A 27,823-nucleotide genomic window follows, 5' to 3' on the forward strand; every position below is an offset into this window, starting at 1 on the left:
GTTTCATTGGTGGTTGGGGCCGCGTGCGCTCAAAGAGATTCAGAGGAGGGGATTCCTCCTCCTCCTCCTCCCCATCACTGTCGCCGGGATACTGCTGGTAAGATGTCCTTTAAATGATATTCATTGTTTTCATTGGTTAAGAATAACTCTTATTTGTATGATTAACGTCAATATATATTTAGTGCTTAGAGAGGACAAAGGGTTTTAATTGTGTCAATCGATTTGAATCTTTATGATTTGTTAGACCCAGTGTGTGTGTGTGTGTGGTTTCTGTCGGAAACTAACCTCTCATTAGACTGCAACACTACTGTAAGTCGCTCTGGATAAGAGCGTCTGCTAAATGACTAAAATGTAAATGTAAATGTACTACACACACTAGGTTGACTATCGAATTCTAGACGGTATTTAACTATTGATTGTACTACAACGCGAGCATCGTGTAGATTGCTCGCTCCTTTATTTTGCGGGTTTATCCGTTCCATCCGGTTGAGTAGTGTCTCAGCGGGTTTATCCGTTCCATCCGGTTGATAAAGTCTCATCGGACGTGTCGGAGCGGTAGGAGTGGAACGACAGCCACGAACCTGACAGATATTCAAAACATTTTCCCTCGAGCCTTGTCTCGACGATGTTTACTTCTAGAGGTCAGAGCTTCCGAAGAATCCTGTCTTTAAAAGAATGAGAGAAAGAGAGAAAGAGAGAGAGAGAGAGAGAGAGAGAGAGAGAGAGAGAGAGAGAGAGAGAGAGAGAGAGAGAGAGAGAGAGAGAGAGAGAGAGAGAGAGAGAGAGAGAGAGAGAGAGAGAGAGAGAGAGAGAGGAGAGAGGAGAGAGAGGAGAGAGAGAGAGAGAGAGAGAGAGAGAGAGATCTACAGTAGAATGGCTGGACACATGCTTCAGCCTAGTGCAATTTAATTGGCTGATGAGATTTCCAATTACTGCAGCCATTCTCTGCGTGCGGGCTAGTAGCCCGGTGGGCGTGGTCTGATGGTGTTGGTACTGCAACCTTATTGTGGGTGGATTGGGGCAGTGTTGTTATGAAGGTGCCTTTTACATAAAATATTAATTTCAGCCACGCTCTATATTTAAAGACCTCTCAGAATAGAATGGCCTCTCGTTTAGCCTACTTGAGTCTACTTTCAAGAAACGCATGGAAGCAAATCACCTCCGTTTCTCGGCTTATTTTTCTTTGTAGTTAAAATAACGACGTGTTCACTGTATTATTTTTCAGCCAGAAGAACACAGCGCAGGGAGGGTACTGTCTGGCTGATGTGATGATGTGATGTGGATTGTAGACTAGGCTATTGAACTGAACGTCCATCCTCTCTATATGACACCATGAACCCTGCGTCGGGCGGCGCTGCCGACTCCCGCAGCCAGCTAGACAATAGCAACAGAAGGCAGCAGCTACAGCGCGCTTCCTCCCCGGCTGGCGGCAAAGACATTGGATCTAAAGAGACACCGAAAAGCAGCACTCCGTCAAAGAGCATCGCGTCAAAGCAGTGCGGAGGAGGGAGAGGCAGCCGCGGCAGCTCCCCGGTCTCCACGGCAACCAGCAAAGACAGACAGTATTTTTCTTTCAAAGGCGCGGCAAGCGTGGCAGGCGCGGTCCCTGTCCAGTCCGATGGTGCTGAAATCCATACGTTGACCAGGGCGGCGGCGGCGGCTGGGAGCGGCAGAGGAGCGGCAGAGGAGCGCAGCAGTCAGTCTGAAGACTCGCGTTGTACTGATATATCGTGTTTGAAGGGGGATACAACACGGGTTGTTTCTGATCAACCTTGTTCATCCAAATCTCCTAAATTGAAGAACAATAACCCGAGAGGAGGGGGAGGAGAAGGTGAGGCTAGCGGTACAACGACCGGAAACAAAAAAACCTCTGGCAAGAGCAGTGTGGGCTGCGGCCCTGGCTTCTGGAGAGAGGGATGTTTGCAGTCTGAGCTGATCCAGTTTCACCTTAATAAAAGCTTAAAAAAAGGAGGAGGAAAGATGAAGACAAAGACACAGTCTCCCCCGGAGCCGGTCACAGAAACGGCGGTACCAGAGGATCTCTCCCCTGAGGCCATCGTTAACGAGCCCGAACCGGTACCTGAGCCCGACCAGCTATTTCAGGAGGAGATAGAGAAACTGGAGGATGAAAATGATGAGCTAAAGGTATGTCTATATGTCTGCCATTGTCACGTCTGTATGGGTTTAAAAATAATGGGTTTAATAACAGCATGTTTTAGCAGCCTACGCTTTATACTGTTGCCCAGGGGCGTCATGCACCCCCAAAATCTGAGGGGCAGAAAGTACATGAGGATGGCTGGGGGTAGGGGGTAGGGGGGTTTCCGGAGAGGGGCTATGCCCCTGTCCATAAATTGGAGAATTTATCATTTTTCAAACACCTGAAACAGCTTTTTTTTCCAGCAATCTAGAGCCATAATCATTATGCTTAATTATATGTCCAATATATATATATATTCCTCTGCATATCTAAACCTCTTGAGATGTTTCTATTCTCCTTACTGGTGGCTCTTTTTTTTAATGAAACTAAATATGCTTTTCTGCATCTCTGCTCAAATCTGGGTAAAACATTGAAAGGAATGTGAGTCTTATTCAGTACATTTAGTTATTGATTGGTTTTCTAAAGTCTACCTGCCTTGCCAGCAGGCATGCCAGCTAAGATAGTTAGACAAGCTAGCTACTCTTAACTTTATAGCCTGAAAATGGCTCCTTGGTAGCTAGTTATGAGGTTGGGAGATTGGGAACCTATCTGGGCTAGCTAAAGCCAACTTCATAAAATTGCTTCCTAAAAGTGGCTAGTAGTATTACAGAGAAGAAAAAAAAAGAAGAAAAAAAAAAAATAATAATATATATATATATATATATATATATATATGTAAAAAAATTTATAGTTAAAAAAAGTAATATTTACAGCACAAATCTGAGGGGGCACGTGCCCCTGTGCCCCTATGGGCATGACGCCTTTGCTGTTGCCTCTATAATGTTTTATTGATGCCTCTAATTGCTGTGTCCCTCTCCATCTCTCTCTTTCTCTCTCTCATTCATTCCCATTAGACTGAGATAGAGGAGATGAGAGCGGAGATGGACGAGATGAGAGACACGTTCTACGAAGAGGACGCGTGCCAGCTGCAGGACATGCATCGCGAGCTGGAGCGAGCCAATAAGAACTGCCGGATTCTCCAGTACCGTCTGAGGAAGGCGGAGAGGAAGAGGATGAGGTTCGCTCAGACGGGAGAGGTAGACGGAGAGCTACTGAGGGCCCTGGAGCAGGACTTGAAGGTAAGACCCTGTCTAGACTCTAGGATAACTATTTTCCGGCCCATAAAGTAATTTAGATTTTGGCCACTAGATGGCAGCAGTGTATGTGCAAAGTTTAACACTGATCCAATGAACCATTGCATTTCAGTGAGGGGCCAAGCCTCGAGACACCCACAACTTGTTTATTCATTAAACCAAGTCCTTTCGCACCAATGCCAACAAGTGCGGCGATAATTGTGATATTGAAAATAGAAAAAATATTTCTAACACACCAATGAACCTATAGCGCTACTGCCTGTGCTTAGATTGACCAATGTGTTAGGTCTGTTAAAATACCTGAAGGAAATATTGTCTAGACTCTATATGTCATCAGGTAATGTTGTCTAGACTCTATATGTCATAAGGTAATGTTGTCTAGACTCTATATGTCATCAGGTAATGTTGTCTAGACTCTATATGTCATAAGGTAATGTTGTCTAGACTCTATATGTCATAGGGTAATGTTGTCTAGACTCTATATGTCATAGGGTAATGTTGTCTAGACTCTATATGTCATAGGGTAATGTTGTCTAGACTCTATATGTCATAGGGTTTGACCTGAAGGTAATGTTGTCTAGACTCTATATGTCATAAGGTAATGTTGTCTAGACTCTATATGTCATCAGGTAATGTTGTCTAGACTCTATATGTCATAGGGTAATGTTGTCTAGACTCTATATGTCATCAGGTAATGTTGTCTAGACTCTATATGTCATAGGGTAATGTTGTCTAGACTCTATATGTCATAGGGTAATGTTGTCTAGACTCTATATGTCATAGGGTAATGTAGTCTAGACTCTATATGTCATAGGGTGGGACCTGAAGGTAATGTTGTCTAGACTCTATATATCATAGGGTAATGTTGTCTAGACTCTATATGTCATAGGGTGGGACCTGAAGGTAATGTTGTCTAGACTCTATATGTCATAGGGTTTGACCTGAAGGTAATGTTTTCTAGACTCTATATGTCATAGGGTAATGTTGTCTAGACTCTATATGTCATAGGGTGGGACCTGAAGGTAATGTTGTCTAGACTCTATATGTCATAGGGTAATGGTGTCTAGACTCTATATGTCATAGGGTGGGACCTGAAGGTAATGTTGTCTAGTCTCTATATGTCATAGGATAATGTTGTCTAAACTCTATATGGCATAGGGTGGGACCTAAAGGTAATGTTGTCTAGTCTCTATATGTCATAGGGTGGGACCTGAAGGTAATGTTGTCTAGTCTCTATATGTCATAGGGTGGGACCTAAAGGTAATGTTGTCTAGACTCTATATGTCATAGGGTGGGACCTGAAGGTAATGTTGTCTAGACTCTATATATCATAGGGTAATGTTGTCTAGACTCTATATGTCATATGGTTTGACCTGAAGGTAATGTTGTCTAGACTCTATATGTCATAAGGTAATGTTGTCTAGACTCTATATGTCATAGGGTAATGTTGTCTAGACTCTATATGTCATAGGGTAATGTTGTCTAGACTCTATATGTCGTAAGGTAATGTTGTCTAGACGCTATATGTCATAGGGTAATGTTGTCTAGACTCTATATGTCATAGGGTAATGTAGTCTAGACTCTATATGTCATAGGGTAATGTAGTCTAGACTCTATATGTCATAGGGTAATGTTGTCTAGACTCTATATGTCATAGGGTAATGTTGTCTAGACTCTATATGTCATAGGGTAATGTTGTCTAGACTCTATATGTCATAGGGTGGGACCTGAAGGTAATGTTGTCTAGACTATATGTCATAGGGTGGGACCTGACGGTAATGTTGTCTAGACTGTGTCTGCTGTGAACTGTGGATGTGATGAATGCTATTTGGTTTGATCCAAATGCCATTCTATTCCCAAAATGCTTGTGTATATACAGTTACATATGCAGTGGATTCTGAAAGTATTCAGACCCCTTGACCTTTTCCACATTTTGTTACGTTGCAACCTTTTTCTAAAATGGATTAAATAAAAACAAATCCTCATCAATCTACACACAATACCCCATAATGACATCACAATACTCCATAATGACATCACAATACCCCATAATGACATCACAATACCCCATAATGACATCACAATACCCCATAATGACGAAGCAAAAACAGGTTTTAAGAAATCCTGTCAAATTTATAAAAAATCAATTTAAATAAATCTCCCCCTCCCTGTCTCTCTCCCCCTCCATCCCTCTCCCTCCCCCACTCCCCCTCCCTTTCCCATTCGCTCTCCCCCTCCATCCCTCTCTCTCTCCATCTCCCCCTCCCTCTCCACTTCCCTCCCCCTCCCTCTCCACTTCCCTACCCCTCCCTCTCTCTCTCTCCCTCTCCCTCCCTGTCTCTCTCCCTCTCTCTCCCTCCCTGTCTCTCTCCCTCCCTGTCTCTCTGCCCCCCGCCCCCCCTCTCTAGGTAGCGAAGGATGTGTCAGTGCGTCTGCACCATGAGTTGGAGAATGTGGAGGAGAAAAGGACGAAGACAGAGGAGGAGAACGAGAAGCTAAGGCAAAAGCTGATAGAGGTGGAGGTGACCAAGCAGGCCCTGCACAACCAGCTGGAGAAGGCCAAGGAGGTGATGAGGGGGAGGGAAGGGGTGAGGTGGGGGGGGGACAGGGGTAGACAGGGGAGGGTTAGGGTGGTGGGTTAGGGTTAGGTGGAGGTGACTGAGCAGGCCCTGCACAACCAGCTGGAGAAGGCCAAGGAGGTGATGAGGGGGAGGGAAGGGGTGAGGTGGCGGGGGGTACAGGGGTAGACAGGGGAGGGTAAGGGTGGTGGGTTAGGGTTAGGTGGAGGTGACTGAGCAGGCCCTGCACAACCAGCTGGAGAAGGCCAAGGAGGTGATGAGGGGGAGGGAAGGGGTGAGGTGGGGGGGGGACAGGGGTAGACAGGGGAGGGTTAGGGTGGTGGGTTAGGGTTAGGTGGAGGTGACTGAGCAGGCCCTGCACAACCAGCTGGAGAAGGCCAAGGAGGTGATGAGGGGGAGGGATGGGGTGAGGTGGGGGGGGGGGACAGGGGTAGACAGGGGAGGGTTAGGGTGGTGGGTTAGGGTTAGGTGGAGGTGACCAAGCAGGCCCTGCACAACCAGCTGGAGAAGGAGGTAATGAGGACACCTGCTGTCAGGGAGGGCAAGGTTCCGCAGTGTCACGTGACCAGCTGGATTCAAACCCAGGTCTCCTGCGTGCCACAACACCGTGTTAAGCCTGCCGAGCTAAAGCCGAGACGTTAGCTCAGGGAGTTAACACAGGGTCTGGTTACTCATCACAAGCTTGTTAGTTAAGAGGTTTCCCGAGAGTCATGTTTTAATGATTAACAGCCTGTCCTGTAAAGAACATGGTACTGTCCACGACAGATTCCACCAGTCATGTACAACAGTTAACAGGTGGGCTGATGATTCCATCTTTATTCTCTGCAGCTGTCACTGAAGAGGAGAGGAGGCAGGGACGTTCAGAAAGAGAAGAGGATTCCACAGACTCCAATAGAAGTACGGCACTATTTTCAACAATGTTTTACATCATTGTTATTCGTCAAACTATAATGACGAAAGAGACGAGACCAAAACATATATATATATTATATTCTTCTTCTCTCCTTCAGGAGGACAACGAAGATCTGAAATGCCAGTTGGCCTTCATCAAGGAGGAAGCCATTTTAATGAGGAAGAAGATGGCTAAAATTGACAAGGAGAAGGACCGGCTGGAACACGAGCTGCAGAAGTATCGCTCTTTCTACGGGGATGTGGATAGCCCTGGGCCCAAGGGAGAGGCTGGTGGACCAGCTACCACCCGGGAGTCAGAGCTGAAACTGAGACTGAGGCTGGTGGAGGAGGAAGCCAACATCCTGGGGAGGAAGATCGTAGAGTTGGAGGTGGAAAATAGAGGACTGAAGGCTGAACTGGAGGACATGAGAGACAGGTAGGGAGGGAGGGAGGGAGGGAGGGAGGGAGGGAGGGAGGGAGGGAGGGAGGGAGGGAGGGAGGGAGGGAGGTGGAGAATAGAGGACTGAAGGCTGAACTGGAGGACATGAGAGACAGGTAGGGAGGGAGGGAGGGAGGGAGGGAGGGAGGGAGGGAGGGAGGGAGGGAGGGAGGGAGGAGGGAGGGAGGGAGGGAGGGAGGGAGGTGGAGAACAGAGGACTGAAGGCTGAACTGGAGGACATGAGAGACAGGTAGGGAGGGAGGGAGGGAGGGAGGGAGGGAGGGAGGGAGGGAGGGAGGGAGGGAGGACTAGAGGTGGAGAATAGAGGACTGAAGGCTGAACTGGAGGACATGAGAGACAGGGAGGGAGGGAGGGAGGGAGGGAGGGAGGGAGGTGGAGAATAGAGGACTGAGGCCTGAACTGGAGGAGAGGAGAGACCGGTAGACCCAACGGACCCCTAAACCCTACGCCCTAAACCCTAAAGCCTATAGACTTGATGCACTTGTGGAGATCTGAGAGGATTTGACAGCTGTCAGCAATATGGTAGTAGCTCCACCCTGCTCTCTGATAGGCTTGATAAAAGTTTCCCCATATTGCTTATACCAATCAAATCCTCTCAGATCTCCATATGTCTTTGTAAATAAACAAGATACATTTGATTGATTGATGTATTGATTGGTTGATATATTGATTGATGTATTGATTGATGTGTTGATTGATTGATCATTGATTGGTTGATATATTGATTGATATATTGATTGGTTGATATATTGATTGATGTATCGATTGATGTGTTGATTGATTGATCATTGATTGGTTGATATATTGATTGATATATTGATTGGTTGATGTATTGATTGATGTATTGATTGATTGATCATTGATTGGTTGATATATTGATTGATATATTGATTGGTTGATATATTGGTTGATGTATTGATTGATGTATTGATTGATTGATGTGTTGATTGATGTATTGATTGGTTGATGCATTGATTGATGGATGTGTTGATTGATGTATTGATTGATTGATGTATTGATTGATGTGTTGATTGATTGATGTATTGATTGACGTATTGATTGATTTATGTATTGATTGATGTATTGATTGATGTATTGATTGATTGATGTATTGATTGACGTATTGATTGATTGATGTATTGATTGATGTGTTGATTGATTTATTGATTGATGGATGTGTTGATCGATTTATTGATTGATGGATGTGTTGATCGACGTGCTGATTGATGGATGTATTGATTGATGGATGTATTGATTGATGGATGTATTGATTGATGGATGTATTGATTGATGTATTGATTGATGGATGTGTTGATCGACGTGCTGATCGATGCGTTACCAGGGATGAGGTGGCTGGAGGCTCGGCTGAGCATGGCTGCAGCAGGGAGCAGGGAGAGGAACTCAGGGAGCTGAGACAGCAGCTACAGCTGGTGGAGGACGAGGCAGAGCTGCTCAGGAGGAACCTGCAGGACGCAGAGGAGGACAACAACAAGGTGGCGTCCCAAATGGCACCCTATTCCCTATATAGTGCACTACTACTGCAGGATGTAGAGGAGAACAACAGTGTTAGTCCCAAAATGGCACCCTATTCCCTATATAGTGCACTACTTTAGACCAGGGAGCAAAGGGCTCTGGTTGAAACTAGTGTGCTATATAGGGAATAGGGTGCAATTTGGAAAGAAGCCGTTTACATTCTACGTGTGAATCATATAGTAGAGTATTTGTCGTTACTGATCACATTTATCTCTCTCTCTCAACACCCCCTCGTAGCAACGTCTCATAAGGTTAACCATGTACCTCCTGGGGGAAGGACACCTGGTGTCATAAGGTTTAACATGTATCTCCTGGGGGAAGGACACCTGGTCTCATAAGGTTTACCATGTACCTCCTGGGGGAAGGACACCTGGTGTCATAAGGTTTAACATGTACCTCCTGGGGGAAGGACACCTGGTCTCATAAGGTTTACCATGTACCTCCTGGGGGAAGGACACCTGGTCTCATAAGGTTTACCATGTATCTCATGGGGGAAGGACACCTGGTGTCATAAGGTTTAACATGTACCTCCTGGGGGAAGGACACCTGGTCTCATAAGGTTTAACATTTATCTCCTGGGGGAAGGACACCTGGTCTCATAAGGTTTACCATGTACCTCCTGGGGGAAGGACACCTGGTCCCATAAGGTTTAACATGTACCTCCTGGGGGAAGGACACCTGGTCTCATAAGGTTTACCATGTATCTCCTGGGGGAAGGACACCTGGTCTCATAAGGTTTAACATGTACCTCCTGGGGGAAGGACACCTGGTGTCATAAGGTTTAACATGTACCTCCTGGGGGAAGGACACCTGGTCTCATAAGGTTTAACATGTATCTCCTGGGGGAAGGACACCTGGTCTCATAAGGTTTAACATGTACCTCCTGGGGGAAGGACACCTGGTGTCATAAGGTTTAACATGTACCTCCTGGGGGAAGAACACCTGGTCTCATAAGGTTTAACATGTACCACCTGGGGGAAGGACACCTGGTCTCATAAGGTTTAACATGTACCTCCTGGGGGAAGGACACAGGACACGTACCCCAGGTTGAGAACCACAGATTTAACAGACGTTCTTTAATCCAGAACCATATACAGTCAGTGATTTAAGCTTTAAGGTAGTTTTACTAAAGTACATCCTGTTTCAATCGCCCACTATATCGTTCTTTTAGGTGACGGGAGAGCTGAACAAGCTGAAGTACAAGGAGGGCTCCAGGCACGGCGCTGGTGGTGGAGGAGGTGGTGGTGTCGGAGCGGCTGCAGACCGGGCCAAGGTGGAGGTCCTGCAGGAGGAGCTAAAGGCTGCCAGGCTGCAGATCAACGAGCTGAGTGGCAAGGTGAGGCAGCATGATGGACTACACTACCCACAATGCTCTGTGTATTTTTTTTTTCTTCTTCTGTGCAAGGTTGGGGTCACTTCCATTTTAATTCCTTCAATTCAGGAAGTTACCTGGAATTCCAATTCCAATTTCCCTCCATGCTTCTCACTGAGAACACATTGGAAGTGGAATTTCAGTTTACTTCCTGAATTCATTGAATTGAAATGAAGCTGACAGTTGAAGCTAACATAATGCTATCCATCTCTGACGCTAACATAATGCTATCCTGTCTCTGACGCTAACATAATGCTATCCTGTCTCTGACGCTAACATAATGCTATCCTGTCTCTGACGCTAACATAATGCCTTCCTGTCTCTGACGCTAACATAATGCCTTCCTGTCTCTGACGCTAACATAATGCTATCCTGTCTCTGACGCTAACATAATGCTATCCTGTCTCTGACGCTAACATAATGCCTTCCTGTCTCTGACGCTAACATAATGCTATCCTGTCTCTGACGCTAACATAATGCTATCCTGTCTCTGACGCTAACATAACGCTATCCTGTCTCTGACGTTAACATAATGCTATCCTGTCTCTGACGCTAACATAATGCTATCCTGTCTCCTTACCTCTACAGGTGATGCAGATGCAGTATGAGAACCGTGTCCTGCTGTCCAACATGCAGCGCTACGACCTGGCATCACACCTGGGCATCAGGGCCAGCCCCCGGGAAAGTGACGCAGAGAGTGACGGAGGAGATGACGCCTCCACCTCATCGCGCTTCCCACCCCACCGTAAACGAGAAGGCCCCGTCGGAGGGGAGTGCGACTCGGACGAGGTGATACACGTACCACAGTAAACCCAATAATGGCTTTGTGTATTAAATACAGTGAAGCTGACAAGCCCGAAGCTAATCCTAAGGTTATCCCGTCTCCCTACCAATCCAGGTGCGTAACATCCGGTGCCTGACCCCCACGCGCTCCCTCTACACCCCCGAGGGCCGTTTCCTCCCCCGCAGCCTGAAGGACCGGCAGCAGATGGTAGACATCCGTCTAGAAGCAGAGCGGCTTGGTCGGACCATCGACAGGCTGATAGCGGACACCGGTACCATCATGGCTGAGGCCCGGGTCTATATGGTCTCCAACGGGGAGCTTTACGAGGAGGAAGGGAGCACCGTCAGAGAACATGAGTTGTTGTACAGGATCACCGCTCAGATGAAGGCCTTCAGGAAGGAGCTGCAGGGATTTATAGACAGACTGGATGTCCCCAAGCCAGAGGACAAAGAGGAAGAGGAACCACTGTCTGTAAGTTGAACAGAGTTAGACACACACTAGGGTTTCCGTTGGCCTTTTGCCCCCTCCCCCCCCCCCCCCCCTCCCTCCTTATTAAATGTCCGGTAAATTAAAATGTCCGTCACCACATTTCCTAACGGAAACCCTGGCAGACACTTACACACACCCATTACATGTATGCATTGTGGACATGTCAGTATTACATCTACTGTAGGACAGGCCTCTATTTGGTCTGAATGTCAGTATTACATCTACTGTAGGACAGGCCTCTATTTGGTCTGAATGTCAGTATTACATCTACTGTAGGACAGGCCTCTATTTGGTCTGAATGTCAGTATTACATCTACTGTAGGACAAGTCTCTATTTGGTCTGAATGTCAGTATTACATCTACTGTAGGACAGGCCTCTATTTGGTCTGAATGTCAGTATTACATCTACAGTAGGACAGGCCTCTATTTGGTCTGAATGTCAGTATTACATCTACTGTAGGACAGGCCTCTATTTGGTCTGAATGTCAGTATTACATCTACTGTAGGACAGGCCTCTATTTGGTCTGAATGTCAGTATTACATCTACTGTAGGACAGGCCTCTATTTGGTCTGAATGTCAGTATTACATCTACTGTAGGATATGCCTCTATTTGGTCTGAATGTCAGTATTACATCTACTGTAGGACAGGCCTCTATTTTGGTCTGAATGTCAGTATTACATCTACTGTAGGACAGGCCTCTATTTGGTCTGAATGTCAGTATTACATCTACTGTAGGACAGGCCTCTATTTGGTCTGAATGTCAGTATTGTTTAACCTGCTTTTAATCTGTTCTCTCTTCCTGTCTTTCTACCATTCTGTTTTCCTGACTCTTCCTCCTTCTCTGTCCTATTAACCCATCTAGATGTTTCAACCCATCATTCTGCTCATCCTCATCCTCGTCCTGTTCTCTTCACTCTCCTATACCACCATCTTCAAACTCGTCTTCCTCTTTACTCTCTTCTTCGTCCTGTAACGTCCGTCTCACTTTGCATAGACACATATTTTTTGTTTAGTCATATTTTTATTTGGTTTGTATTTTTTCTTTTGGAACATTCCCATCTAAGGTCACACGTGATACGGGACACTATTCCACGTTTCAGCAGTTACTATTTACACGCTTTCAACACACACTGGAGGAGACCACACACACCTCTGGGACTGAGACCACACACCTCTGGGACTGAGACCACACACCTCTGGGACTGAGACCACACACCTCTGGGACTGAGACCACACACCTCTGGGACTGAGACCACACACCTCTGGGGCTGAGACCACACACCTCTGGGGCTGAGACCACACACCTCTGGGACTGAGACCACACACCTCTGGGACTGAGACCACACACACCTCTGGGACTGAGACCACACACCTCTGGGACTGAGACACTGGAGGAGACCACACACCTCTGGGACTGAGACCACACACCTCTGGGACTGAGACCACACACCTCTGGGACTGAGACCACACACCTCTGGGGCTGATACCACACACCTCTGGGACTGAGACCACACACCTCTGGGACTGAGACACTGGAGGAGACCACACACCTCTGGGACTGAGACCACACACCTCTGGGACTGAGACCACACACCTCTGGGACTGAGACCACACACCTCTGGGACTGAGACCACACACCTCTGGGGCTGAGACACTGGAGGAGACCACACACCTCTGGGGCTGAGACCACACACCTCTGGGACTGAGACCACACACCTCTGGGGCTGAGACCACACACCTCTGGGACTGAGACACTGTATATTATTAGGTGAGTAGACAAGGTTAACAGTAAATGGTCCCTTATCTAACCTTATTTTAGAGGTCCCCCAGAACTCTGATGCAAAAGGCAGGAAGGAACAACAGTTTGCTGTGGGTGTATAGGAGGCCCAGTCTGTAAACCTACACAGTACCTACCTATGTATAGTGCTCATGCATGTACAGTATAGCAGTGTTAGGGACACATAATCCATCAACAGAGCGTTCACCTGGAGTACTGTGAAATGTTTACTTACGAGCCCTTAACCAACAACACAGAGTTTTAAACAGTAAGAAATATGTGCAACATAAACTAAATGAAAAATACTAACAGCTGCTCTATGTACATAGTCATTGAACACTGGTCACTTATATATATGTAACCGATGTGAAATGGCTAGTTAGTTAGCGGTGGTGCGCGCTAGTTTCAATCGGGTGACGTCACTCGCTCTGCGACCTTGAAGTAGTTGTTCCCCTTGCGCTGCAAGGGCCGCGGCTTTTTGTGGCGTGATGGGTAACGATGCTTCGTGGGGTGTCAGTTGTTGATGTGCGCAGAGGGTCCCTGGTTCGAGCCCAGGTTGGGGCGAGGAGAGGGACGGAAGCTAGACTGTTACATACTGTATTCTGGTCAAAGCTCATCCTATATAACTACTGCTGTACACACCTTTTCTATTTGTATATTGTCATAATGTGTATATACACACCATCATATACATACATTCCATTGCTCGTTCTGATATTTTTTTGGGTGTATTGTTGTGTTTTTGTTAGGTATTACTGTTGTAATAATGCACTGTTGGGACCTAGAAAACATACGCGTTTCGCTACACCTGCGATAACATCTGTAAAATATGTGCACATGACCAATAACATTTGATTTGTGTTGGATGTGGTCTTGTTAATATCCCGTAAGTTCTATTGGCCACTGAGACCGGAACACACGGCGATTCTCATCCGGCGGTGGGTATGTGACGTCATAAACGGTATTAAGACCAGCTGTGAGGGAGAAGTACGCGGGGGCTTCTTCGTGGCTCGTCTGGTCGAGTTGTCCAATGAAAAAGCATCAGGAAAAAATAAAGACAAGTCAGACCAAGACGGTTATTTCCGTTGGATTTAGGGACCACTCTGATTTTCATTAACAACTGACCAGAAAGACCCGTTTTTTTTGTTGGATAGCTTATTTTGGTGTTTTTGGAGAACTTTATGATATTACACAGCTGGACATTGCATAACAGGTAAGATGTTTTCAGATGTCCCGAATCTATTCAGAGATTTGAAGGCAATGAAAGGGTTCTTGTGAAATAACGGAGCACAGCCTTATATCAAAATAGGATGCAGACTAACTGCGAATACAGAAACGTGGATCAACTGCAAGAGTGTGTGTGTGTGTGTGTGTGTGTGTGTGTGTGTGTGTGTGTGTGTGTGTGTGTGTGTGTGTGTGTGTGTGTGTGTGTGTGTGTGTGTGTGTGTGTGTATTGACAGGCTGTGCAACATTTGGCTTCTGATTTTGCGTGTGAAGCCAATAAACACCCATTAGACTATAACCAGCGAGCTGAACACATTTATCGCCACGGTCACGGTTACAACCCTTTGAATAGTCTAGTCTACCACTTGATCCACATTCCGCAGTCAGAGCCCCGCGACAATAATCGACCCGGTAGTAAACAGACGTGATTTAATTCATATTTATTCAACGGGGGGTTCCGCGCGACCTACTCCCGGCTCCGTTACTTAGTAGTCTACGTTACCCGGTGGGGTTATTGAGTAAATGATATACATGGTTACAGGGTGTAAAAATAGTCCCCCAGCTCTTACATCAGTGGACTAGGTGTATTATTGGGTAGTCGTCCTGTCCCCGTAACAACAACCTACTGGGTGTTCGTCACCCACACAGCGCGCTGCACAGGGCAGGAGCCTGGCCGGTAACCGTAGTATTTTACCGTAGGAATAATGACTAGCCTAAAGAAGTTTGGATAATAAATCCAGATAGCATCAGTAGAGTGCCGCCGCATAATGACCGACTGTTGACCTTGGCAACGGCGCGGTGACATGGAAGGGACAAATACGCACATCGCTGCATGGCCTCGAACTGCTCCTGGTTCAGCGTTGAGAGAAACGGACAAGTCCGGGGAAATCTCCGGTTTCGGATAATTATGCTGCTGCAACTACAACCGAAAGCCCCCCCGGTCAACCGAAAGGCTGTCATCAGTTTGTGTTTGTTTGTCACTGCGCGTTGAGAAATGTGGAATGCTGCGTTCGGAAATGGGTCAGATTTGGGTAGTGGAGGAGGTGGAGGCGGAGGCGGCGGCGGTGGGTACGTGCCAGCGCAGGACTGGGAATTCGTTCCCTGCTCCCGGTTGGAAAGAGAAAGAGAGAGGGGCAGAGGGAAGAAGAGTCGCAGCCCGTTCAGGACGTTCTCCTCCCCGCCAACAGTCACTCAGTTCACCGAACGGTCTCATTCTGGAACGGTTGGAACATCAGTGGATCGGACGCAAGAACCGGGGACTCATCACTCCCGTCTGAAACACAAGTTTCAGCACTTAAAGAAACGCCACGGACAGGACAAGGAAGAATGGATTCGACAGAAGGAGATACTTTTAAGACAAGTTGCTGAGATACAAGTAGGCCTAATTTTGAAAATAATTTCACACTTCAGCACAGGTAGATATTCTATTCACAAGTTTTAGATGATACATCTGGTTCACTACTACGATTTTGTTTTTGTTCTGAGTGTTTTCTGAATGTATGTATTGTGGAACACCAGCTACAGCTAACTGTGTTGCTGTATTGATTCTCAGGGAGAACAGCTAACTCTGTGTTGCTGTATTGATTCTCAGGGAGGGGAGAACAGCTAACTCTGTGTTGCTGTATTGATTCTCAGGGAGAACAGCTAACTCTGTGTTGCTGTATTGATTCTCAGGGAGAACAGCTAACTCTGTGTTGCTGTATTGATTCTCAGGGAGAACAGCTAACTCTGTGTTGCTGTATTGATTCTCAGGGAGAACAGCTAACTCTGTGTTGCTGTATTGATTCTCAGGGAGAACAGCTAACTCTGTGTTGCTGTATTGATTCTCAGGGAGGGGAGAACAGCTAACTCTGTGTTGCTGTATTGATTCTCAGGGAGAACAGCTAACTCTGTGTTGCTGTATTGATTCTCAGGGAGAACAGCTAACTCTGTGTTGCTGTATTGATTCTCAGGGAGAACAGCTAACTCTGTGTTGCTGTATTGATTCTCAGGGAGGGGAGAACAGCTAACTCTGTGTTGCTGTATTGATTCTCAGGGAGGGGAGAACAGCTAACTCTGTGTTGCTGTATTGATTCTCAGGGAGAACAGCTAACTCTGTGTTGCTGTATTGATTCTCAGGGAGAACAGCTAACTCTGTGTTGCTGTATTGATTCTCAGGGAGAACAGCTAACTCTGTGTTGTTGTATTGATTCTCAGGGAGGGGAGAACAGCTAACTCTGTGTTGCTGTATTGATTCTCAGGGAGGGGAGAACAGCTAACTCTGTGTTGCTGTATTGATTCTCAGGGAGAACAGCTAACTCTGTGTTGCTGTATTGATTCTCAGGGAGAACAGCTAACTCTGTGTTGCTGTATTGATTCTCAGGGAGAACAGCTAACTCTGTGTTGCTGTATTGATTCTCAGGGAGAACAGCTAACTCTGTGTTGCTGTATTGATTCTCAGGGAGGGGAGAACAGCTAACTCTGTGTTGCTGTATTGATTCTCAGGGAGAACAGCTAACTCTGTGTTGCTGTATTGATTCTCAGGGAGAACAGCTAACTCTGTGTTGCTGTATTGATTCTCAGGGAGGGGAGAACAGAAGGATTTTGTTGGATCTTAAGACTGTAGTGGAGGAGGTGCAGCTAGAGGTGAAGAGAGAGGAGTCCAAGAGGAGCGAGCTACAGCTGCAGTACACTAAGGACAGATGTGCCTGGGAACTGGAGAGAGCTCAGCTGAAATGCAGAATCGCACAGGTAAGAATACACTATACTATATTATACTACACTATACTATACAATATGATACTATACTATATGATACTATACTATATGATACTACACTATACTATACTATATGATACTACACTATACTATACTATATGATACTACACTATACTATATGATACTACACTATACTATACTATATGATACTACACTATACTATACTATATGATACTACACTATACTATACAATATGATACTATACTATACAATATGATACTATACTATACAATATGATACTACTCTATACTATATGATACTATACTATACAATATGATACCGCACTACTGATACTGCACTATACTATACTATATGATACTACATGATACTATACTATATGATACTACACCATACTATACAGTATGCTACTACACAGTATGATACTACACTATACTATACAATATGATACTATACTACACTATATGATACTACACTATACACTGACTGTGTCAGTACTGTAGGACACAGTCAGCCATCTCCCTCTATAATATCTCTCTGTGTCAGTACTGTAGGACACAGTCAGCCATCTCCCTCTATAATATCTCTCTGTGTCAGTACTGTAGGACACAGTCAGCCATCTCCCTCTATAATATCTCTCTGTGTCAGTACTGTAGGACACAGTCAGCCATCTCCCTCTATAATATCTCTCTGTGTCAGTACTGTAGGACACGGTCAGCCATCTCCCTCTATAATATCTTTCTGTGTCAGTACTGTAGGACACAGTCAGCCATCTCTCTGTGTCAGTACTGTAGGACACGGTCAGCCATCTCCCTCTATAATATCTCTCTGTGTCAGTACTGTAGGACACAGTCAGCCATCTCCCTCTATAATATCTCTCTGTGTCAGTACTGTAGGACACAGTCAGCCATCTCCCTCTATAATATCTCTCTGTGTCAGTACTGTAGGACACAGTCAGCCATCTCCCTCTATAATATCTCTCTGTGTCAGTACTGTAGGACACGGTCAGCCATCTCCCTCTATAATATCTTTCTGTGTCAGTACTGTAGGACACAGTCAGCCATCTCTCTGTGTCAGTACTGTAGGACACAGTCAGCCATCTCCCTCTATAATATCTCTCTGTGTCAGTACTGTAGGACACAGTCAGCCATCTCCCTCTATAATATCTCTCTGTGTCAGTACTGTAGGACACAGTCAGCCATCTTTCAGAGGCCTGTGATGTGGTTAGAAGAGTCATGCTCGCATCACATGGTGGGATCTGTGATCTGTGAATGTGTGACCAATCAATTGGATGAGGGGATTCAGGGTCTGAAGACAAGACAGACAGACAGACAGACAGACAGACAGACAGACAGACAGACAGACAGACAGACAGACAGACAGACAGACAGACAGACAGACAGACAAGACAATGGACAGACTGTGTGGAAAACCAGAGTCTGGGAAAGTACACAGCTTTTCTCTAAGCTTTCATGTAAACAGGGGATAGATATGGACTCATACTAAACAGGGGATAGATATGGACTCATCCTAAACAGGGGATAGATATGGACTCATACTAAACAGGGGATAGATATGGACTCATCCTAAACAGGGGATAGATATGGACTCATCCTAAACAGGGGATAGATATGGACTCATCCTAAACAGGGGATAGATATGGACTCATCCTAAACAGGGGATAGATATGGACTCATCCTAAACAGGGGATAGATATGGACTCATCCTAAACAGGGGATAGATATGGACTCATCCTAAACAGGGGATAGATATGGACTCATCCTAAACAGGGGATAGATATGGACTCATCCTAAACAGGGGATAGATATGGACTCATCCTAAACAGGGGATAGATATGGACTCATCCTAAACAGGGGATAGATATGGACTCATCCTAAACAGGGGATAGATATGGACTCATCCTAAACAGGGGATAGATATGGACTCATCCTAAACAGGGGATAGATATGGACTCATCCTAAACAGGGGATAGATATGGACTCATCCTAAACAGGGGATAGATATGGACTCATCCTAAACAGGGGATAGATATGGACTCATCCTAAACAGGGGATAGATATGGACTCATACTAAACAGGGGATAGATATGGACTCATCCTAAACAGGGGATAGATATGGACTCATACTAAACAGGGGATAGATATGGACTCATACTAAACAGGGGATAGATATGGACTCATCCTAAACAGGGGATAGATATGGACTCATCCTAAACAGGGGATAGATATGGACTCATCCTAAACAGGGGATAGATATGGACTCATCCTAAACAAGGGATAGATATGGACTCATCCTAAACAGGGGATAGATATGGACTCATACTAAACAGGGGATAGATATGGACTCATCCTAAACAGGGGATAGATATGGACTCATCCTAAACAGGGGATGGATATGGACTCATACTAAACAGGGGATGGATATGGACTCATCCTAAACAGGGGATAGATATGGACTCATCCTAAACAGGGGATGGATATGGACTCATCCTAAACAGGGGATGGATATGGACTCATCCTAAACAGGGGATAGATATGGACTCATCCTAAACAGGGGATAGATATGGACTCATACTAAACAGGGGATAGATATGGACTCATACTAAACAGGGGATAGATATGGACTCATCCTAAACAGGGGATAGATATGGACTCATCCTAAACAGGGGATAGATATGGACTCATCCTAAACAGGGGATAGATATGGACTCATCCTAAACAGGGGATAGATATGGACTCATACTAAACAGGGGATAGATATGGACTCATACTAAACAGGGGATAGATATGGACTCATACTAAACAGGGGATAGATATGGACTCATCCTAAACAGGGGATAGATATGGACTCATCCTAAACAGGGGATAGATATGGACTCATCCTAAACAGGGGATAGATATGGACTCATCCTAAACAGGGGATAGATATGGACTCATCCTAAACAGGGGATAGATATGGACTCATACTAAACAGGGGATAGATATGGACTCATCCTAAACAGGGGATAGATATGGACTCATCCTAAACAGGGGATGGATATGGACTCATACTAAACAGGGGATAGATATGGACTCATCCTAAACAGGGGATAGATATGGACTCATCCTAAACAGGGGATAGCTATGGACTCATACTAAACAGACCTTTCACTTAACAGAGTAACACAACATCTCCTTACATAGGTCTGGAATTAAAGCATGACTGAAGCATAGAAACTGAACGTGTGCGTGTGTGTGCGCGTGTGTGTGATTGTGGGTGAAGCTTGTACCGTACACCCCTGTGCTGTATGACCCAGTCATCTGTCAGGATCCCATGTTGGTCTCGTACTAAGAATATAAACAGTCCAGTCTGTTCACTAACTAGTTATGAAGAGGAACTGTGTTCAGTGTTAAAACTATTCCATGATCAAAACACTCCCAGCTTCTAGAATTCACTTGTTGTTCCCCAGAGTTCTGATGGTTCTGTGTGAGTCCACAGTGTTCTATATTAATGATTGTCAGACCACATCAGCTTCTAGAATTCACTTGTTGTTCCCCAGAGTTCTGATGGTTCTGTGTGAGTCCACAGTGTTCTATATTAATGATTGTCAGACCACATCAGCTTCTAGAATTCACTCGTTGTTCCCCAGAGTTCTGATGGTTCTGTGTGAGTCCACAGTGTTCTATATTAATGATTGTCAGACCACATCAGCTTCTAGAATTCACTCGTTGTTCCCCATAGTTCTGATGGTTCTGTGTGAGTCCACAGTGTTCTATATTAATGATTGTCAGACCACATCAGCTTCTAGAATTCACTTGTTGTTCCCCAGAGTTCTGATGGTTCTGTGTGAGTCCACAGTGTTCTATATTAATGATTGTCAGACCACATCAGCTTCTAGAATTCACTCGTTGTACCCCAGAGTTCTGATGGTTCTGTGTGAGTCCACAGTGTTCTATATTAATGATTGTCAGACCACATCAGCTTCTAGAATTCACTTGTTGTTCCCCAGAGTTCTGATGGTTCTGTGTGAGTCCACAGTGTTCTATATTAATGATTGTCAGACCACATCAGCTTCTAGAATTCACTTGTTGTTCCCCAGAGTTCTGATGGTTCTGTGTGAGTCCACAGTGTTCTATATTAATGATTGTCAGACCACATCAGCTTCTAGAATTCACTTGTTGTTTCCCAGAGTTCTGATGGTTCTGTGTGAGTCCACAGTGTTCTATATTAATAAATGGAATGTTGGTCTGGCATAGCCTGGTGATGTGCAGGGAGGGGTTAGCTCCATTGTAAAAGCTGTTTTCGCCTCTCAGCCACATCCTGCTGCCACAGTTTAGTTTATAGACAGTTATACACAGCCTGCGGTTTGTCTCGAAGGGCTCCCTATTTCCTATGGGCCCTGGTCAAAAGTAGTGCACTACTGTATGTAGGGAATAGGGTGCCATGCATCCTGTGTCTTCGAGCTACCAGGTCTTACCACCAATCATCCTGGGGCTGAGCTACCAGGTCTTACCACCACCAAGCATCCTGGGGCTGAGCTACCAGGTCTTACCACCAAGCATCCTGGGGCTGAGCTACCAGCTCTTACCACTAAGCATCCTGGGGCTGAGCTACCAGGTCTTACCACCACCAAGCATCCTGGGGCTGAGCTACCAGGTCTTACCACCACTAAGCATCCTGGGGCTGAGCTACCAGGTCTTACCACCACCAAGCATCCTGGGGCTGAGCTACCAGGTCTTACCACCACTAAGCATCCTGGGGCTGAGCTACCAGGTCTTACTACCACCAAGCATCCTGGGGCTGAGCTACCAGGTCTTACCACCAAGCATCCTGGGGCTGAGCTACCAGGTCTTACCACCACCAAGCATCCTGGGGCCGAGCCGGATATCTGCAGGCATATTTGTCCACATACTTTAGATGTTTGTCAAGCAGAAACATCTCACTTGTCCTTCCAGCCCCACCGCTCCCTGAGGAATGTATGTGACATTGTAACTCTGTACAGCATTGGCTGGTTGGTTGAGGCTCCTATTAATAGAGAGAGACCACGATGATACTGTTACCTTTACACACACACACGGACGGACACACACACACACGGACACACACACACGGGGACACACACACGGACACACACGGACACACACGGACACACACGGACACACTGTCCAGTCCTAAAGCAGCAGGAGATGGCTGCTGTTGTGTGTTTATTCTATGTCTGCCAGCCAGCCTGTCTCTGTCTGCCAGCCTGTCTCTGTCTTTTGCTGTCTGTCTGCCAGCCTGCCTCTGTCTTTTACTGTCTGCCTTCCAGCCTGCCTCCTCTGTGTTTTACTGTCTGTCTGTCTGTCTGTCTGTCTGTCTGTCTGTCTGTCTGTCTGTCTGTCTGTCTGTCTGTCTGTCTGTCTGTCTGTCTGTCTGTCTGTCTGTCTGTCTGTCTGTCTGTCTGTCTGTCTGTCTGTCTGTCTGTCTGTCTGTCTGTCTGTCTGTCTGTGTCTGCCAGCCTGTCTGGAGAACTGTAAGACTCTAGTCAACCATTGTTGTTACAGGTCCTCCTGGAATATACATACCTCACTGCCAAGAAGAGCATCAGCCTCCGTCTCAATTTAACCTCTGAGTTACAGCAGTAGCACTCTCTGTGTATTCCTGTTCCTGTTTGGTTAGGAATAGACTGGACAGCTCCAGTCATCCTGCCACTGCAATTACACAGAGCGTTCAAAGACCTCAGACAGACAGACGATGCTTCCCAAATGGGACACTAGTTCCTATATGCTGCACTAATGGGCCCTGGTCAAAAGTAGTGCACTATATTGGGAATAAGGTGCCATTTAGGACACAACCAGAGGGACCAGAGAGACAAGGAGAAACAGTGTTCTCTTCGTACTCCATAACTCCATGGCCCTTAGCCACGGGACCACCAGTACTCCATGGCCCTTAGTTACGGGACCACCAGTACTTCATGGCCCTTAGCCACGGGACCACCAGTACTTCATGGCCCTTAGTTACGGGACCACCAGTACTTCATGGCCCTTAGTTACGGGACCACCAGTACTCCATGGCCCTTAGCCACGGGACCACCAGTACTTCATGGCCCTTAGTTACGGGACCACCAGTACTTCATGGCCCTTAGTTACGGGACCACCAGTACTTCATGGCCCTTAGTTACGGGACCACCAGTACTTCATGGCCCTTAGTTACGGGACCACCAGTACTTCATGGCCCTTAGTTACGGGACCACCAGTACTTCATGGCCCTTAGTTACGGGACCACCAGTACTTCATGGCCCTTAGTTACGGGACCACCAGTACTCCATGGCCCTTAGCCACGGGACCACCAGTACTTCATGGCCCTTAGTTACGGGACCACCAGTACTTCATGGCCCTTAGTTACGGGACCACCAGTACTCCATGGCCCTTAGTTACGGGACCACCAGTACTTCATGGCCCTTAGTTACGGGACCACCAGTACTCCATGGCCCTTAGTTACGGGACCACCAGTACTTCATGGCCCTTAGTTACGGTACCACCAGTACTTCATGGCCCTTAGTTACGGGACCACCAGTACTCCATGGCCCTTAGTTACGGGCCCACCAGTACTCTATACCTTCATGGCCCTTAGTTACGGCCCACCAGTACTCCATAACTTCATGGCCCTTAGTTACGGGACCACCACGGGCCCTGGTCAAAAGTAGTTCACTATATAGGGAATAGGATGCCATTTTGGATGCAAGTCTATGTGTACTTACTACAGAGAGAAGCATTGTCCTGGTCTCATTCCAGCTCCACAGCCAGTATAGTTTCTCTAAGGGTTATATTGACCACACAGAGAGAGAGAGGACTGATTCCCTTAACGCTGCCCTTCTTAACCCAAACCACTCACAGTCAACACAACTAGTTGGTATTAAAAATACAAGATTTCCTGAATTGGCCTAAACAGCAGATGTTTGTGTCTGATGTATGGACACTAGGCAGGGTAGTGGTTAGAGTGGAGGGGCGGCAGGGTAGCCTAGTGGTTAGAGTGGAGGGACGGCAGGTAGCCTAGTGGTTAGAGTGGAGGGACGGCAGGTAGCCTAGTGGTTAGAGTGGAGGGACGGCAGGTAGCCTAGTGGTTAGAGTGGAGGGACTGCAGGTAGCCTAGTGGTTAGAGTGGAGGGACGGCAGGGTAGCCTAGTGGTTAGAGTGGAGGGACGGCAGGTAGCCTAGTGGTTAGAGTGGAGGGACGGCAGGTAGCCTAGTGGTTAGAGTGGAGGGACGGCAGGTAGACTAGTGGTTAGAGTGGAGGGACGGCAGGTAGACTAGTGGTTAGAGTGGAGGGACGGCAGGTAGCCTAGTGGTTAGAGTGGAGGGACGGCAGGGTAGCCTAGTGGTTAGAGTGGAGGGATGGCAGGTAGCCTAGTGGTTAGAGTGGAGGGGCGGCAGGTAGCCTAGTGGTTAGAGTGTAGAGGCGGGATGTAGCCTAGTGGTTAGAGTGGAGGGGCGGCAGGTAGCCTAGTGGTTAGAGTGGAGGGGAGGCAGGTAGCCTAGTGGTTAGAGTGGAGGGACGGCAGGTAGCCTAGTGGTTAGAGTGGAGGGGCGGCAGGTAGCCTAGTGGTTAGAGTGGAGGGGCGGCAGGTAGCCTAGTGGTTAGAGTGTAGAGGCGGGATGTAGCCTAGTGGTTAGAGTGGAGGGGCGGGATGTAGCCTAGTGGTTAGAGTGGAGGGGCGGCAGGTAGCCTAGTGGTTAGAGTGGAGGGACGGCAGGTAGCCTAGTGGTTAGAGTGGAGGGACGGCAGGTAGCCTAGTGGTTAGAGTGGAGGGACGGCAGGTAGCCTAGTGGTTAGAGTGGAGGGACGGCAGGTAGCCTAGTGGTTAGAGTGGACGGACGGCAGGTAGCCTAGTGGTTAGAGTGGAGGGGCGGCAGGTAGCCTAGTGGTTAGAGTGGAGGGGCGGCAGGTAGCCTAGTGGTTAGAGTGGTGGGGCGGCAGGTAGCCTAGTGGTTAGAGTGGAGGGACGGCAGGGTAGTGGTTAGAGTGGAGGGGCGGCAGGGTAGCCTAGTGGTTAGAGTGGAGGGGCGGCAGGGTAGCCTAGTGGTTAGAGTGGAGGGGCGGCAGGGTAGCCTAGTGGTTAGAGTGGAGGGGCGGCAGGGTAGCCTAGTGGTTAGAGTGGAGGGGCGGCAGGGTAGCCTAGTGGTTAGAGTGGAGGGGCGGCAGGGTAGCCTAGTGGTTAGAGTGGAGGGGCGGCAGGGTAGCCTAGTGGTTAGAGTGGAGGGGCGGCAGGTAGCCTAGTGGTTAGAGTGGAGGGGCGGCAGGTAGCCTAGTGGTTAGAGTGGAGGGGCGGCAGGTAGCCTAGTGGTTAGAGTGGAGGGGCGGCAGGTTAGCCTAGTGGTTAGAGTGGAGGGGCGGCAGGGTAGCCTAGTGGTTAGAGTGGAGGGGCGGCAGGGTAGCCTAGTGGTTAGAGTGGAGGGGCGGCAGGGTAGCCTAGTGGTTAGAGTGGAGGGGCGGCAGGGTAGCCTAGTGGTTAGAGTGGAGGGGCGGCAGGGTTGCCTAGTGGTTAGAGTGGAGGGGCGGCAGGGTTGCCTAGTGGTTAGAGTGGAGGGGCGGCAGGGTAGCCTAGTGGTTAGAGTGGAGGGGCGGCAGGGTAGCCTAGTGGTTAGAGTGGAGGGGCGGCAGGTTAGCCTAGTGGTTAGAGTGGAGGGGCGGCAGGGTAGCCTAGTGGTTAGAGTGGAGGGGCGGCAGGGTAGCCTAGTGGTTAGAGTGGAGGGGCGGCAGGGTAGCCTAGTGGTTAGAGTGGAGGGGCGGCAGGGTAGCCTAGTGGTTAGAGTGGAGGGGCGGCAGGGTTGCCTAGTGGTTAGAGTGGAGGGGCGGCAGGGTTGCCTAGTGGTTAGAGTGGAGGGGCGGCAGGGTAGCCTAGTGGTTAGAGTGGAGGGGCGGCAGGGTAGCCTAGTGGTTAGAGTGGAGGGGCGGCAGGGTAGCCTAGTGGTTAGAGTGGAGGGGCGGCAGGGTAGCCTAGTGGTTCGAGTGGAGGGGCGGCAGGGTAGCCTAGTGGTTCGAGTGGAGGGGCGGCAGGGTAGCCTAGTGGTTCGAGTGGAGGAACGGCAGGGTAGTGGTTAGAGTGGAGGGGCGGCAGGGTAGCCTAGTGGTTCGAGCGGAGGAACGGCAGGGTAGTGGTTAGAGTGGAGGGGCGGCAGGGTAGCCTAGTGGTTAGAGTGGAGGGGTGGTAGGTAGCCTAGTGGTTAGAGTGGAGGGACGGCAGGTAGCCTAGTGGTTAGAGTGGAGGGCGGCAGGTAGCCTAGTGGTTAGAGTGGAGGGGCGGCAGGGTAGTGGTTAGAGTGGAGGGGCGGCAGGTAGCCTAGTGGTTAGAGCGTTGGACTAGTAACCGAAAGGTTGCTAGATCGAATCCCCCGAGCTGACAAGGTAAAAATCTGTCGTTCTGCCCCTGAACAAGGCAGTTAACCCACTGTTCCCCAGTAGACCGTCATTATAAATAAGAATTTGTTCTTAACAGACTTGCCTAGTTAAATAAAGTTTTTAAAAAATGTACTCCCCTTTTTAACAACTACTCTGTAGATAGTGTCCAGAGACAAGACAGGGAGACAGGACCACAGACAGGAAAGGAACTGTGTAGAGGCAGCTGTGATATCCTGTCAGATGATGAGAGACAGGAGAGACAGGAGAGGTTGACCATCAACTCCTTTGAGTTATGATCTTTTAATCCCTTCCATCCGTTCTCTGAATTCTCCCTTTCCTCTCCTCCCCCTGGTCCTTCTCTCCCTCCACCCCTCTTCCTGACACTCCCTGACATTCTCTCCCACCTAATTATCTTGTCTGCTCTCTCTCCCTGCCTGCCTCTCTACTCCCCCTTCTCCATCTCCCTCTCTCCCTGCCTGCCTCTCTCTCTACTCCCCCTTCTCCATCTCCCCCTCTCTCCCTGCCTGCCTCTCTCTCTACTCCCCCTTCTCCATCTCCCTCTCTCCCTGCCTGCCTCTCTCTCTACTCCCCCTTCTCCATCTCCCCCTCTCCCTGCCTGCCTCTCTCTCTACTCCCCCTTCTCCATCTCCCTCTCTCCCTGCCTGCCTCTCTACTCCCCCTTCTCCATCTCCCTCTCTCCCTGCCTGCCTCTCTCTCTACTCCCCCTTCTCCATCTCCCTCTCTCCCTGCCTGCCTCTCTCTCTACTCCCCCTTCTCCATCTCCCTCTCTCCCTGCCTGCCTCTCTACTCCCCCTTCTCCATCTCCCTCTCTCCCTGCCTGCCTCTCTCTCTACTCCCCCTTCTCCATCTCCCTCTCTCTCTCCCTGCCTGCCTCTCTCTTTACTCCCCCCTCTCCATCTCTCCCTCCATCTCTCTCTTCCTGTCCAGTTGGAGGCTAGAGGAGGTCCTGTCGTTGAGGTGGGGCTGAGAACTCAGAGTCCAGAGCCCAGGGAGAGTACTCTTCATCAGAGGGACAGAGAGCAGCAGAGGAGGCTGCTGGTTGACACCCACACGGCAGCCATGGACGTGCGCTGCAGGCTGGAGCTCAGCGAGAAGGGCTGGGTCCGAGAGAAGTCTGAACTGCTGGAGAGATTCAACTCTGAGAGGAAGGAGTGGGAGAGCCAGCTGGGAGACATGCAGAGGAAGATACAGGAGGTGAGAGGAAGGTAGTGGGAGAGCCAGCTGGGAGACATGCAGAGGAAGATACAGGAGGTGAGAGGAAGGTAGTGGGAGAGCCAGCTGGGAGACATGCAGAGGAAGATACAGGA

At 47.9% G+C, this 27,823-nt stretch overlaps 1 protein-coding gene across 3 annotated transcripts; it reads left to right on the forward strand.

Moving 5' to 3' along the window:
- On the forward strand, positions 1-27,580 carry LOC106592347 (microtubule cross-linking factor 3). Of its 3 annotated transcripts, none has more exons than XM_082976023.1 (12): positions 1-97; positions 1,226-2,145; positions 3,052-3,276; positions 5,700-5,858; positions 6,699-6,767; positions 6,881-7,197; positions 8,564-8,714; positions 9,926-10,090; positions 10,715-10,915; positions 11,025-11,381; positions 12,466-13,169; positions 27,444-27,580. In XM_082976023.1, the coding sequence occupies exons 2-11, from the start codon at positions 1,333-1,335 to the stop codon at positions 12,583-12,585; spliced, it is 2,577 nt and encodes an 858-aa protein (XP_082832149.1). In that variant the 5' UTR covers positions 1-97; positions 1,226-1,332; the 3' UTR covers positions 12,586-13,169; positions 27,444-27,580. The 3 variants fall into 3 exon arrangements, with proteins under 3 accessions (XP_082832149.1, XP_082832150.1, XP_082832148.1); XM_082976024.1 differs by lacking the exon at positions 27,444-27,580 and adding an exon at positions 16,965-17,126 and having other exon boundaries at positions 12,264-13,169; XM_082976022.1 differs by lacking the exon at positions 27,444-27,580 and adding an exon at positions 16,965-17,126.
- Positions 27,581-27,823: the final 243 nt, after the last annotated feature.

This window comes from Salmo salar, chromosome 05, assembly GCF_965601325.2.
Source record: "Salmo salar chromosome 05, fSalSal1, whole genome shotgun sequence".
Lineage (NCBI taxonomy): Eukaryota > Metazoa > Chordata > Actinopteri > Salmoniformes > Salmonidae > Salmo > Salmo salar.